This window comes from Phyllobates terribilis, unplaced genomic scaffold (genome assembly GCF_046119375.1).
Source record: "Phyllobates terribilis strain yellow unplaced genomic scaffold, ASM4611937v1 Scaffold_13__5_contigs__length_258822181, whole genome shotgun sequence".
Lineage (NCBI taxonomy): Eukaryota > Metazoa > Chordata > Amphibia > Anura > Dendrobatidae > Phyllobates > Phyllobates terribilis.
The window spans coordinates 93569884-93585456 of record NW_027362773.1 but is presented as its reverse complement, the minus strand read 5'-3'; the positions used below and the strand labels follow the sequence as shown (position 1 = coordinate 93585456).

Here is a 15573-nt window from a genome sequence, read left to right as displayed (position 1 = left end):
CAGGAATAATTTTTTTTTATGTTAATTCTGATTATTTGCTTAAAAAGCAATCCAGAGAACACAGTTTTTCTGTGCCATTTGCTTGTTGGCACTGCAGAATACAGCCAGGTCCTTTCCATATTACAGCTCTAAAAATCCAGCTATTTAAAACTGTGGTTTGTCCATCACACGGATCACATATAATTGCGCTGAAAATACTGCCATTTCTGGCCTCCATTGAAATTTTGTTTGAGTGTGTCAGTGAAGCTATTGACCCCAGTATGCTGTTAAAAATAGTTACTTACAGGCCAGCTATTTAAAACTGTAGTTTGTCCGTCACACGGATCACATATAATTGCTCTGAAAATATTGCCATTTCTGGCCTCCATTGAAATTTTGTTTGAGTGTGTCAGTGAAGCTATTGACCCCAGTATGCTGTTAAAAATAGTTACTTACAGGCCAGCTATTTAAAACTGTGGTTTGTCCGTCACACGGATCACATATAACTGCGCTGAAAATATTGCCATTTCTGGCCTCCATTGAAATTTTGCTTGAGTGTGTCAGTGAAGCTATTGACCCCAGTATGCTGTTAAAAATAGTTACTTACAGGCCAGCTATTTAAAACTGTGGTTTGTCCGTCACAAGGATCACATATAAGTTCACTCCAAATTCAGCAATTTGTAGTGAGCGTGGAAGATATTGTCCTTCATTTAAAATGCGCAAGGCAAGTGGCAAGGGACGGGGAACTGGACGTGATGGTGATGGTGCATGCAGAGGCCGAGGCCGTGGGCAAGCTGAAATTGTGCCACAACAAACACCCACATCTTCTCGCTCGACCTTCCTGTCCCAATTAATAGGGGACCGCAGCACACAACTATTGAACCCAGAGCAGTGTCAAAAGGTTGTTGGTTGGATAGCAGATAATGCTTCCAGTCACTAAGCCACCACCACCACCACCCTGTCTTCCACATGGTCAAGTCTCAGTAGCCATGAGTTTGGACCGCATATTCCTCACCCTGAACCGCCTCCCTCCAACCATGCCGAGTGCCCAGAGACAACTGATCCCACACTTGGACACTCCGAAGAGCTGTTCACTTTTTCATTATAGATTCGGGCCTCTCGCACAGTCCACTTGAAGCGGGGCAAGAGGCGATCGCATGTAGCGATGCCCAAATATTTGAGCAGCCACGGTCATACGAAGACGACGGTGGGAAAGTGTCACAAGAGGTGGACGATGATGAGACACAATTGCCAGAAAATCAGGAGGAGGACCAGGGTGCAGAATTGGAAGATGAGGTGGTGGATGGTATAGTAACTGACCCAACCTGGCAGGAGGACATGCAGAGCAAGGACAGCAGCACACTGGGGGAGGGAGATAGAGCATCCCAACAGGCAGGAAGAAGCAGTGTGGTGGCCTCAGACAGAAGGCGAGCAACCGTTCCCCGTAACACCAACACGACAGAAGTTGCCAGTACAACTGTTAGGTCTTCCCGAGTCTGGTTGTTTTTTAAAGACTCTGCCGATAACCCCAAAAAGGCCATTTGCACCACCTACCAGGCAAGCATCAGCAGGGGTAGCAAAACTACCAGCCTGACCTACACCAGCATGATTAGGCACATGGCAGCAAAGCACCCGACTTTGTGGGCCGAACCCCAGGGTCCAGGAACAGTGTCTGCAGGTGACACCACTGCTTCTTCGCTGTTGTGCTTGCAAGCCAATCCCCTGTCCATAGTGCATACAAAGATGCCTCCTGCCCTGCATCTGTCGTTGCACACTCTCAACTAGCACCATCAGCAAGCATGTCCTTGTCCCAGCGCAGCGTTCAGTTGTCCATACCCCAGTCCTTGGAATGAAAGCGCAAATACGCAGCCAACGCCCCACAGGCCACTCTACTAAATTCCCACATTTTGCAAATGCTTGCACTCGAAATGTTGCCTTTTAGGCTTGTGGAGACGGAAGCTTTCCACAATAGGATGGCGGCGGCCGTCCCTCGGTACTCGGTCCCCAGCCGCCACTATTTCTCCCGGTGTGCCGTGCCCACATTACATAAGCAAGAGTCCCACAACATTAGCCGTGCCTTCAACAATGCAGTTACAGGGAAAGTCCACCTAACCAGGGACACGTGGACAAGTGCTTGTGGGCAGGGACGGTACATCTTGCTGATGGCACACTGGTTAACATAGTGGAAGCCGGGACCCAGTCGGACCTTGGGACGGAACACATCCTCCCAAAACCAAGTATTGCGGGCCCTAGGTCAATCAGGGTTGCCACCACAGTCAACAGCTCCTGCACCTCATCTTTCTCAGCCTCCTCCTCCTCTTCAGCCTCCATCTCCGAAATGACCACATCAGTCACAAGCTGGAAGTACTGCAGCACTGCCTCAGCCAAGCGGCAACAGGCTGTGCTGAAGCTAATATGCTTAGATGACAAACCGCATAATGCTGAAGAGTTGTGGACAGCTCTGAAAGAGTAGGCAGATCTATGGCTGACACCGCTGAACCTACAGCCAGGCATGGTCGTGTGTGACAATGGCCAGAACCTGGTGGCGGCTCTGAGGCGAGGCGAGCTCACACATGTACCATGCCTGGCCCATGTGCTTAACCCCGTGGTTCAGCGGTTTCTCAAAACCTGCCTTGAGCTGCCGGATGTGCTTGTCAAAGTACACCGCCTGTGTGCCCATTTTTGAAAGTCAGCTACAGCTTCCGCCACCCTTGCCGTGCTTCAGCAGCGTTTGCCGCTTCCAGCTCACCGACTGGTGTGTGATGTACCCACGCATTGGAACTCTACACTGCAGATGTTGAGAAGGATTTGTGAGCAGAAGAGCGCAGTTGTTAAGTACCAGCATCAACAAGGCCGTCGGTATTCAGTTCAGACTCCACACATAAGACCTCAGGATTGGACATGGATGTCAGACATCTGTACCATCCTCCAAAACTTTGAGGAATCCACCAAGATGGTGAGCGGCGATAACGCCATAATTAGCGTCACCATTCCACTTCTCTGTCTTCTGAAACGCTCTCTGCTCACAATCAAAGAAGATGCATTGCAGGCGGAGCACAACGAGATGGAGCAAGGAACCATACAGGGTGATTACACACAGCCCAGCCTCATCTCATCCCAACGTGGATTGGGTGACAATGATGAGGAAGAACAGGAGCTAGTTTCATGCGCTATAGACGGTACTACCTGCACAACTGTCATACCATCTGTTCAACGTGGATGGCCTGAGGACAGGAGGGAGGAGGAGGAGAGCATGGTCAGTTGTCCTCTTGGCAGTCTGGCACGCATGGCTGAGTTTATGTTACGCTGCCTTTCCCGTGACCCTCGCGTTCTCCAAATTTTGGGTGACAGTCATTACTGATTGGTGACACTTCTAGACCCACGCTACAATGAGAACTTTATATCTCTTATTCCTGAGGCGGACAGGTCTACAAAAATGGGGCAGTACCAGAAGGCCCTTGTTGCGGAACTATTAAAAAAATTCCCATCTGAAAACGCTGGCGGCAGAGGTCACAGTTCGTTGGACAACCAAGGAGTACAGATGAGAGAGACACAACTCCAATCCAGCAGAGGCAGGGGAACACTGTCTAAGTTCTGGGAGAGTTTTCTCAGCCCTTCCCATCGCACAGGCCCTGACGCGCGGGTTACTCTCACAAGGAGTGCAAAGTTTGGGAAGATGCTGAGGCAGTACCTTGCCGACCGTACCAACGTCCTCCGTGATTCCTCTGTGCCTTTTAATTATTGGGTATCCAAGCTGGATACGTGGAATGAACTGGCTCTCTACGCCTTGGAGGTCCTGGCCTGCCCTGCTGCTAGCGTTTTATCACAGCGGATTTTTAGTGCCGCTGGTGGAATTATAACTGATAAGCGCATCCACCTGTCACCTGAAAATGCTGACAGGCTGACTCTTATAAAAATGCACAAGGGCTGGATTGGGCCAGACTTCTCAACACCACCGAATGATAGCAGCGTGACATAAACGCAAATCCAGTGTCTTTTCTTGGGAGGTGTATTCCCATGCACCTTTTCACACCCACACATGGGTATACGCTTCCTGATTTTGGCTATTTGCTCTTGTCCTCCTCCTTCTCCTGATCCTCCACCACCATATCACCATGGTGCCCGTGGTCTGTGATGCAACACCCACATAATTTTTTTAAAGGGTGTTTATGATGTCCTTTAAAAAAAATTTTTATACAGTATGTTCATGTATACTCCCCAGGGGTGAATGTTTGTCAGCCCATACGCTTAGTGCATGGGCATTACAAGAATAGGAGACCCGCTCCTTTCTAATGGGAACAGTTTTTTATGAGGCCCTCCTCCACATCTCTTCCAAGGGGCATTGGAGTGCCTCCCAATTTTTGGCAGCCCTTGCATTCACTGCATAGGCCAACACTATGGGAGATCCACTTCCTAATAATGGGAACTTTTTTTCATGAGGCCCTCTGACCTCCAAGTCTCTTCCAAGGGGCATTTGAGTATCTCCCAATTTTTTTTTCAGCCCTTGCATTCACTGCATAGGCCAACACAATGGGACACCCACTTCCTAATAATGGGAACATTGTTTTCAGGAGGTCCTCTGACCTACATGTCTCTTCCAAGGGGCATTTGAGTGCCTCCAAATATTTGGCAACCATTGCATTCACTGCATAGGCAAACACAATAGGAGACCCACTTCCTAATAATGGGAACATTGTTTTCAAGAGGCCCTCTGACCTCCACGTCTCTTCCAAGCGGCATTGGAGTAGGTCCAAATTTTTGGCATCCCTTGCATTCACTGCATGGGCAAACAGTATGGGAGACCCACTTCCTAATAATGGGAACATTGTTTTCAGGAGGCCCTCCTCTAAGTCTCTTCAAAGGGGTATTGGGGTGTTCCAAATTTTCAAAGGGGCATTGGGGTGCGTCCAAATTTTGGGCTGCCCTGCCACTCACTGCATACACAATAACAGTATAGGAGACCCACTCTTTAGTAATGGGAACAACAAAGCATAGCCGGCTGATGGCTCTCTAAGAATAGTGAGGGCCAACTGCTGGCCCTTTAAGAATAGTAAAGGCTGCCTGATGGCCCTATAAAAATAGGCTTTGTGACTTTCAGAGTCCCTCCTTCATAAATGAAGCAGGATGTGTCTAATGATGTGTCACACAGCACATGGCCAGATAAGATTGTAAAATGTTAAAATGACATTTCCTGGTGAATGCATTTGTCACGGTTGAAAGCAATACAAAAGTGCAAATACGCATCAAAAACGCTACGTGTGAACATAGCCCAATGTGTGGAGGAGTATTCTTGGTTATTTATTTTGCCTTATATACAAGTCATTATCCTGGAAAGGATGTTCCTTAACATATTTCCCAGGAAAATCTATTTTGGATTCGTTTTTGCATGTTTTATTGTGAGTCCGTAAAAGTGGCGTAATACTCTGACAACGTTGTTGACAGCAGTGACCTGTGAGTCAGAAATGCTTCCAGGGGTCTTCCCCATGCTGTTCCCATGTCATTTGAACACTGTTCCCATCGATTTGGGCAATTTTTAGGCCTCTGCAGACCGCCGGGGGGAGCCGCCTGAAAAATGCTCGAGTTTCCCATATAATTACATTGGGCTCGTTGCTCGGGTCGAGCACCCGAGTATTCCAATGTGCTCGACCCGAGCATCGAGCACCCGAGCATTTTAGTGCTCGCTCATCACTACTAACTGGTCAAACCTAATTGTCATTTTTTTCCCCCTAAATTTCTAGGAGGAATGACAGAAGAACGACACAACATAGAGTTCTGGGAAAAATGCTCCAGAATTTTTGTATCATAGGAATGTGACGGAAGCTGAAAGATATTCTTTAATAGCATAAAGTTCCCAGATAAGATAAGGGCAACACACACAGGGGCAGGGGGGAACAGTTTGATCCTTTATATTGAAGCTTATCAGTACAAATCTGTATCTCCCCGCTACCATATTGTACTGCAGCCCACTACCACAACGTCACCGCAATTCTGCCCGGCTCTCGGGGAAATGATAAAATTACAGTGATGGATGCGAAAGCTTATTAACCAGCCTGCACTCTTGTAATTCGGTTTGCGGTGTGTAAGAATACACTAGTAGCTGCCACGCTGGAGTGTATCCTTAATGCAATAGTGGGGACGGATTGCAAACATCATCATCCTCCAGATGGATCCGAAATGAGATTTTCATACAGACCATCTGGAGCCTGCAAGCCATCCCCAGGATCCAAATATGATCAGTCCCTGAGTCATAGACTCTGATTAATGTGATTGATGTGGAAGCGCGCACCTTGTGTCCGGGGTAATGCATTCTGCTGGTCAGATTCAAAGTAATACTTTAGAAAATAACAATAATCAGAGAGACATCCATTTAGGAATATTCATAAAATATAGATCTGAACTTATTATGCGTGCAGGTTGTCACATGGCACATGGATGACGTTTTCCGAAAAGATTACCAAATAGTGGACAATCCCTTTAAAATTGCAGTGACACCTATGAACACTAGAGGGGGTCCCTTCCTTAAAATATTCCTTCCTTGCCCCTGCAAGGGGGGGGAGATTTGACTTTCAAAGAGTTTCCAGATTGTTGTACTTGTGTGTGATGAACATTTTTGGACAATGGAAGTGGTTTTTGTTACCCACCGCAGACAAAATGGGACAAGGTCATATAATGTCAAATAGGAATCTTCCATGCTGAAGTTACATAGATGATATTATAGATTCCTGGGTAATGATCCTCCCCTTTGACCAAAATTCGAGCAGCACAGAGAACTTTATGACGAGAATTTTCTGACCTTGGAGGAGGTTTGACTAGAAAGAGGAGGCACAGAGTATTTCAGAAGATCTTGTGACAGGTTACAAAGTGCGAGCAACGTAGTGAAAGGGGCAGGGTGTGCATCATCACAGAGTATTTCTGAAGAGTAATGTGGGAGGTTGCAGAGTTTAGGTTATAGTGAGTCTAGTGAGCACCGCAGCTGGTAACAATGCTGTTACTGAATAGAAAACATTTTAGGCCTCATTCACATGTCCGTTTCTCCAGTACGTGTGGTGACAGTTTTCACACGTACTGGAGACACTTACACACCTAGACCTATTCAAATGGATGGGTCTGCGCACATGTCAGTGTGTTTCCACGGACCATGTATCCGTGTGCAAAACATGCTGACATGTCCATTTTTTGCACGCCACACGGGCCGCAAAACATCACACATATGTGCACACTAATGACACACGGATGAAATCCGTGTGTCATCAATGTGACCTGTACCGGCGCCTGGGAATCAGCGGTACAGTTAGCGCTGTTCCGAGGTGCTGGGTGCTGAAGGAATCTTTCATCATTGTCCCCTGCTTGCACTGCAATCAATGCGAGCAAGGGACAATGTTGAGAGTTGTATTCTGTCCCTGCTGTCTCGAAAAAGGTAAAAATAAGAATAAAATAAACAACACATTATACTCACCTTTACACCTAATTCCCTGGAGCCATTGTCCCCTGTAAACAAACCAAAAAAAAAGAACAATATCCCTCACCTGTCTGAAGATGAAATAATCCAGTGTCCCACCCCGTAATCCATCTGACAACATTTCTGCATCAGCGTGTGCAGTGGCTTGAGGCAACCGCACATGCTGAGGAGCAGAGGAGAATGACTTGCTGCAGCGAGTGGGCCCCTGACCTGCGCTGAGCTCAGTGAGTGACAGGACACCGCTCAGTGAGCTCAGCGCAGGTCAGGGGCCCACTCGCTGCAGTGAGTCATTCTCCTCTGCATCTCAGCGTGTGCGGAAGCCTCAAGCCACCGCACACGCTGATGCAGAAATGTCGGTCTGATGGATTATGACGTAGGACACTGGATTATTTCATCTTCAGACAGGTGAGGGATATTGTTCTTTTTTATTTTTGGTTTGTTTACAGGGGACAATGGCTTCAGGAAATTAGGTGTAAAAGTGAGTATAATATGTTTTTTATTTTACTCTTATTTTTACACTTGCAGGACATGGCGGGGGCAGAATACAACTCTCAACATTGTCCCCTGCTCGTGCTGATCACAGCGCAAGCTGGGGACAATGATGAGAGATGCCTCCAGCATCCGGCACTTGGGAACAGCGTTAACTGTACCGCTGATTCCCAGGCGCCGGTACGTGTGATTCTGATGTGGCACACAGTTGCCACATGTAGGCCACACAGGTACACACGGACATCTCCGGTACAGTTTTTTCTAGTACCGGAAATATTAGGATGTGTTAAAGAGGCCTTACATAGAACAAGACCAGTATTACCGCCATACTGTGACCATATAGTGGTGATTACAATACAGTTATATACAGTGTCAAGTGACTTTCTGATGGGAGCCGTTCACTTTTCCTGTTTGTACTATCTAGCCCAACCATGACGACTTCTTCCAGCCACAACTTGCAAGGTTTTTAGTTGATTTCTCACATATACAGCGCCCCCACCTATTACCAACCTACACAAACTCCCAATACTGCTGATACCCCGTCCCTAAATTCTGTGCCTATTGCAAACCCCTTAATACTGTACTTCTGAAATATCGGTGTCATTACTACAATTGTCCCCCAGAAATAGTATCACATAGACAGTAAACTTGAATACTTTTATGCCAGAGAGATACTGCCCTGATAATGTCCCCGTCCTGTGGACACATGCATTTGAGAATGGCGTTCATTCAAGGATCCGAGTGGGCCCCATCATATAAGTGGCTCAGGACCACTGCCCCCTACTAGCCACCTTTCCCTCCCCTCTTCCATGCTAGATTTGCTGCAGGACATTACACAATTTCTTCTCTTTTAGGATTTAACCACCCTGCAGAGTGGATTCTGGACTGTAGAGATGCCCGGCTCTGTGTTGGTGATCGTTTTCTTTGTTGTGGCATTGATTGGCACCATGGTACGTGGAGACTTGGATTCATAATAATTTCAGGTTGTTAAAAAGGAAGGAGACTTACGGGGATCTGCAGCTTCATTGATTTCTCTTCACATAGACAGATGCGTCCCAAAATGATCAATTCTGTAAGGACTTGTTCACACCTTGTATTTTTTCCATGGAAAAAACAAACACAGCATTTTACAGTACCAGTAAACTGAGTGCGATTTTTTTAAATCGAATGCATGCGCTGATTATTTTTTTCCTTGCAGATTTGAACCTTCGAAGCGTTTTATAAATCAATTCTTTCAGCGGATTCGCAGCGTTTTTCATCCTTTCTAATGAATATGGGAAAAAAAAACTCTGTGATAGTTTGCTACAATGTATCAGTCTGCAGCTCACAGAGCTTTGTCTACACCGGATACTATTGTATCCACTTGTCGGCTGAGAGTAGGATCAGGGCTGTATCCCTGTGCTGCCGACAGCAAGCAGAGATCTTGAAAATGGTGCAGAATGTAAAAACAATGCTGTAGAGCCTTTGCACAGTGAATAAGCTTTATGAAGCTAAATCTGATTCTGTTACCGCAGCACAGTGCAGGTTTACAGCTGCAGGGAATGGAGACAAGGACACGTCAGATGCTGCAGAACCATTTGCATGTTTTTCCTCTGCTGTTTGTGATGCGCGCACTTAGATTCCCTCAACAATAGGGCTTCATGTCGCCTCGTTATGTTCCAGAGCGCTGAATGTTTCCACACTGTTCCACTGCAGCGCTTTCAGTAAATGGAATAAAAGTCAGAGCCTACAAGGCTAAACACCGGAGCACAATAGGACGGTGTGTATGCAGGAGAGCGAGCGCGCGTCAGGCCAGTCCTCTCAGGGCACATTTATTCTTCAGCTTGTTCTCTCCCCCCTCTAATTTCCAGATATGGTACTTGAAGTCTCACACTGAACCAGTCCTGTCAGAGGACAGACGCCAATCTGTGAGCCGCCAGCCCTCCTTCACCTACTCGGAATGGACGGATGACAAAGTGGAGGAATTCCTGGACTTAGATCCCGTGCCCGACACCCCCGTCTTTGATTGTTTGATGGATATTAGAGGCGACACAGATGTGGGAACTCTGTCCGTCAAACCCGTGGGGCTGCAGGAAAGGTGAATTCAGTTGTAGATCAAAACTATATGTGATCTAGACCAGAAAAAGGTAAATGGAAGGATTGTTGTATGACAGCCAACAGGGAAGTCACTGTGTACATACATTACATTACTGATCCTGAGTTACATCCTGTATTATCCTCCAGAGCTGCACTCACTATTCTGCTGGTGCAGTCACTGTGTACATACATTACATTACTGATCCTGAGTTACACCCTGTATTATACTCCAGAGCTGCACTCACTATTCTGCTGGTGCAGTCACTGTGTACATACATTACATTACTGATCCTGAGTTACATCCTGTATTATACTCCAGAGCTGCACTCACTATTCTGCTGGTGCAGTCACTGTGTACATACATTACATTACTGATCCTGAGTTACAACCTGTATTATAATCCAGAGCTGCACTCACTATTCTGTTGGTGCAGTCACTGTGTACATACATTACATTACTGATCCTGTACTGATCCTGAGTTACATCCTGTATTATCCTCCAGAGCTGCACTCACTATTCTGCTGGTGCAGTCACTGAGTACATACATTACATTACTGATCCTGTACTGATCCTGAGTTACATCCTGTATTATACTCCAGAGCTGCACTCACTATTCTGCTGGTGCAGTCACTGTGTACATACATTACATTACTGATTCTGAGTTACATCCTGTATTATCCTCCAGAGCTGCACTCACTATTCTGCTGGTGCAGTCACTGTGCACATACATTACATTACTGATCCTGAGTTACATCCTGTATTATACTCCAGAGCTGCAATCACTATTCTGCTGGTGCAGTCACTGTGTACATACATTACATTACTGATCCTGAGTTACATCTTGTATTATAATCCAGAGCTGCACTCACTATTCTGCTGGTGCAGTCACTGTGTACATACATTACATTACTGATCCTGCATTACATCCTGTATTATGTACACAGTGACTGCACCAGCAGAATAGTGAGTGCAGCTCTGGATTATAATACAGGAGGTAACTCAGGATCAGTACAGGATCAGTAATATAATGTATGTACACAGTGACTGCACCAGCAGAATAGTGAGTGCAGCTCTGGAGTATAATACAGGAGGTAACTCAGGATCAGTACAGGATCAGTAATGTAATGTATGTACACAGTGACTGCACCAGCAGAATCGTGAGTGCAGCTCTGGAGTATAATGTAGGCTTTATCTCTGAGTACAGGATCAGTAATGTACTATATGCACACAGTGACTCCACCAGCAGAATAGTGAGTGCAGCTCTGGAGTATAATATAGGATGTAAGTCAGGATCAGTAATGTAATGTATGTACACAGTGACTGCACCAGCAGAATAGTGAGTGCAGCTCTGGAGTATAATACAGGATGTAACTCAGGATCAGTAATGTAATGTATGTACACAGTGACTGCACCAGCAGAATAGTGAGTGCAGCTCTGGAGTATAATACAGGATGTAACTCAGGATCAGTAATGTAATGTATGTACACAGTGACTGCACCAGCAGAATAGTGAGTGGAGCTCTGGGGTATAATACAGGATGTAACTCAGCATCAGTACAGGATCAGTAATGTAATGTGTGTACACAGTGACTGCTCCAGCAGAATAGTGAGTGCAGCTCTGGAGTATAATATAGGATGTAACTCAGGATTAGTACAGGATCAGTAATGTATGTACACAGTGACTGCACCAGCAGAATAGTGAGTGCAGCTCTGGAGTATAATACAGGATGTAACTCAGGATCAGTACAGGATCAGTAATGTAATGTATGTACACAGTGACTGCACCAGCAGAATAGTGAGTGCAGCTCTGGAGTATAATGTAGGTTGTATCTCTGAGTACAGAATAAGTAATGTATTGACATCTTCACATTGCTCCTGATCTCCTTTATATAAGGAGTCACATGAGTTGTATGAATTGTCTCTTTCTGCAGGAGAGGCTCCAATGTGTCTCTGACTCTGGACATGTGTACCCCGGGGTGCACAGAGCCCTACGGCCACATCATGTCTCCGAGGGAACAGTCCACCAGGGAGTACCTGCAGACCGCCGGCAGCGTCCTGACGCCAGAAGAGCTACATGAGAAAGCTCTGGATTCTTTTGAGCTTCAGAAAGAGTTCTTTGTAAGTCAGTATGTGTTTTATGGGCAACAAATATAAACCCAAGAGCATTCATGGTTCACATTATAGTTCTGGAGTGAATGATCATTCAGGTGACATCTATCGGATTCTCTATTAATTTTATAATGTGAACATGTAGCTCATCCAAATGTATGTATAATTTCTATCTAAAGGGATAAGCAGTGCCAAGATACATGTTTCACCGCTAATCATCAATCTGGCAGGAAATCTCTGGGTGATATCACCCACAAGCATCCTATGGATTTTGGTTTAAGAATGTCTCATACTTTATAGGAATTTCACCATGTAAAATTTTTGCTTTGCGTTTTTTTTTTTTTTCTTTATTCTAGGAAATCCCAATGAACTTTGTTGATCCAAAAGAATATGAAATTCTGGGCTTAGTGCGGAAAAACAGATACAAAACCATCCTCCCAAGTGAGTCCAGGAGCACGGGGGTAACAGAATGTACACCGATATCTGGGACCTGTACACGCTCCCTGCTTTTATATGGCTGCCTATTTTTTTTCACGAAAGGGTGTATTATATTTAAAGGATATTTTTTTATCATAGCCTTTGCAGCTAGAACCAGCTTTACTGATAAGCAACCATAACACATAAGGCAGGTCCACAATGATCCAGTATAGTCAGAAAGATCCAACATTCCGGCAGTAAAATATCCAGATTGCTCATTACTGCCACCTGTCATCAGTAAGGGGAACTACACTACATACAGTAAATATATACAGTGTACAGGGCTTGTGTACACAAGGACAAGCTCTATAACCACTAATATCTCTTTGTATTTTGCAGACCCTCATAGCAGAGTGTGCCTTACATCTCCAGACCAGGAGGACGACCCTCTGAGTTCTTATATAAACGCTAATTATATACGGGTGAGCAGAGCAGGACCCTCGTCTGTTAGCTGTGAGTGAGGACCCCTTCCCAGCATAGATCCCTCCCGCACTATAGCCCATAACTTGGCATGAGCATTCATTTATATTTCTGGACATGAAGGGCATAAAGAGCCCTGGGCGTTCCCTGCTGCAGAGAGTTGATGTGGAGTTTCCGCAGGAAGCTCTTCATGATTGCGTCCCCTCCACGTGGGCAATTATAACCTTTGTGATATGGAGAAATGAAAATGGCGATATGATGGTACCTGGCATAGGGCCTTATATTAGTAATAGTGCCATAACAGGTACAGTGATGACGGCTAAGGTTGGCAGATAGTGTAAGACCAAGTGCCCTCCATGTCAGTCAGAAGCACTGTGCCAGCAAAGCAGAGCCAGCCCCAGTGCCCCCATAACACTTATAGTTACAGTCACTGAGTGCCCATAAAACGCCCGCCCCGGTGCCCCCATAACACTTATAGTTACAGTCACTGAGTGCCCATAAAAGAGACAACTCCAGCGCCTCATAACATGTATAGTTACAGCCACTGTGTGCCCATAAAACGCCAGCCCCGGTGCCCCCATAACATGTCTAGTTACAGCCACTGTGTGCACAGAACAGAGCCAGCCCCAGTGCCCCCATAGCATGTATAGTTACAGCCACTATGTGCACAGAACAGAGCCAGCCCCAGTGCCCCCATAGCATGTATAGTTACAGCCACTATGTGCACAGAACAGAGCCAGCCCTAGTGCCCCCATAGCATGTATAGTTACAGCCACTATGTGCACAGAACAGAGCCAGCCACATTGCCCCATAACAAGTATAGTTACAGCTATTGTGTGCAGAGACTTTTATTTGTTCCTGTGTGATATTATCGATTATAGGCATCTGGGTATCAGAAATTAGACTGATCAGGTCCCTTTTGCATGTGTACCTGCCATGTTCTGTGCACAGACAGCGCCGCCCGGTGTGTATTACTGTCTTACCCACATATCCGCTCTGCTTTGTTCTGTGTCGCAGGGTTACGGAGAAGAGGAAAAAGTTTACATTGCAACTCAGGGACCCACCGTGAACACCGTAGGGGATTTCTGGAAGATGGTCTGGCAACAGCATTCACCTATTATAGTCATGATCACCAACATTGAGGAAGTGAACGAGGTGAGCGGCGTCTAAACGGTCCTAATACGTAATGTCAGACATTGTACATATGGACAGAGGCGTGATGGGATGCCCGGGCCGTAATGCAACTTCAGTACCAATCTGCCCACCTACCATGCACCACTGATAATACTGGCATTTTATATAAGGCAGAGGCGCCCAGGTGCTGCTTCTGCTTCTGCACCCAATACATTACTGCATTTAGATAATGGAGTTTACAGGGGGTCTTTCAGAATAGAAAAAAAGTAACCATCCCCATAGAGTGACTTGTTCATCTCTACACAGAAATGCACAGAGTACTGGCCGGAGAAACATGGTGTCTATGAGGGACTAGAGGTGACAGTGAATCACATCATCCAGGAGGACGATTATGTACTAAGACTTATGACTTTAAAGGTAGGAAAACCTAAAAAATGGTACGTACACTACCCCAAAACATCAGCCCCTGTACCTTTATAATTACATCCACAGTGCCCCTATAATTACAGCCCTAAAAGTCTAATAGTAATATGGTGTCCTCACAATGTCACAATAATGAACGCCATTGTGCACAATAATACCAGCAACACTGCCCAACATTAGCAGGCATAATAGCTGCCGCAAAGCCCAATAATGACCACCATTGTGCTCAATAATTACAGCACTAGTGCCCAATAATACCAGCAACACTGTCCAACATTAGCAGGCATAATAGCAGCAGTACCCAATAATGATAGCCACAGTGCCCAATAATGACAGCCACAGTGCTCAATAATGACAGCCACAGTGCCCATTATTAGCAAGCATAATAGCAGCTGCAATACCCAATAATGACCACCATTGCGCTCAATAACTCACTAGTGCCCAATAATACCTGCAACACTGCCCATTATTAGCAGGCATAATAGCAGCCACAGTGCATAATAATGACAGCCACAGTGCCCAATAATGACAACCACACTGCTCATTATTAGCAGGCATAATAGCAGCCGCAATGCCCAATAATGACCACCATTGTGCTCAATAATAGCAGCCACAGTGGCCAATAATGACCACCATTGTGCTCAATAAATACAGCACTAGTGCCCAATAATGACATTAACACTCCCCAAAATTAGCAGGCATAACAGCAGCCATAGTGCCCAATAAGAACTGCCATAGTGCGAAATAATGACTGCAACAGTGTCCAATAATTACAGCTATAGTGCCCATTACTACCAGCCAAAATTTCCAAAAATGACAGCCATAGTGTCCAATATTTACAGACACAATGCCCAATAATGACAACCACAGTGCCCATAGTAATAGCCATAGGGCTAAATAATGATAGCCATAGTACCCAATAATTAGTGCCTAACAATAACAGCCACAGTGTTCAATAATGACAACAACAGTGCCCAATGCTGACATCCAAAGTACCCAATAATCACC

At 45.7% G+C, this 15573-nt stretch overlaps 1 protein-coding gene across 3 annotated transcripts in view; it reads left to right on the top strand.

Moving 5' to 3' along the window:
* Positions 1-15573, top strand: part of PTPN5 (protein tyrosine phosphatase non-receptor type 5) — a 112594-nt gene that overhangs the window by 89916 nt on the left and 7105 nt on the right. For all 3 annotated transcript variants that reach the window (XM_073658215.1, XM_073658216.1, XM_073658214.1), the window contains 7 exons: positions 8782-8877; positions 9778-10004; positions 11934-12120; positions 12468-12552; positions 12928-13010; positions 14026-14163; positions 14449-14559. In XM_073658215.1, coding sequence (XP_073514316.1) covers positions 8782-8877; positions 9778-10004; positions 11934-12120; positions 12468-12552; positions 12928-13010; positions 14026-14163; positions 14449-14559 — 927 coding nt within the window. The remainder of the gene's footprint in view (positions 1-8781; positions 8878-9777; positions 10005-11933; positions 12121-12467; positions 12553-12927; positions 13011-14025; positions 14164-14448; positions 14560-15573) is intronic.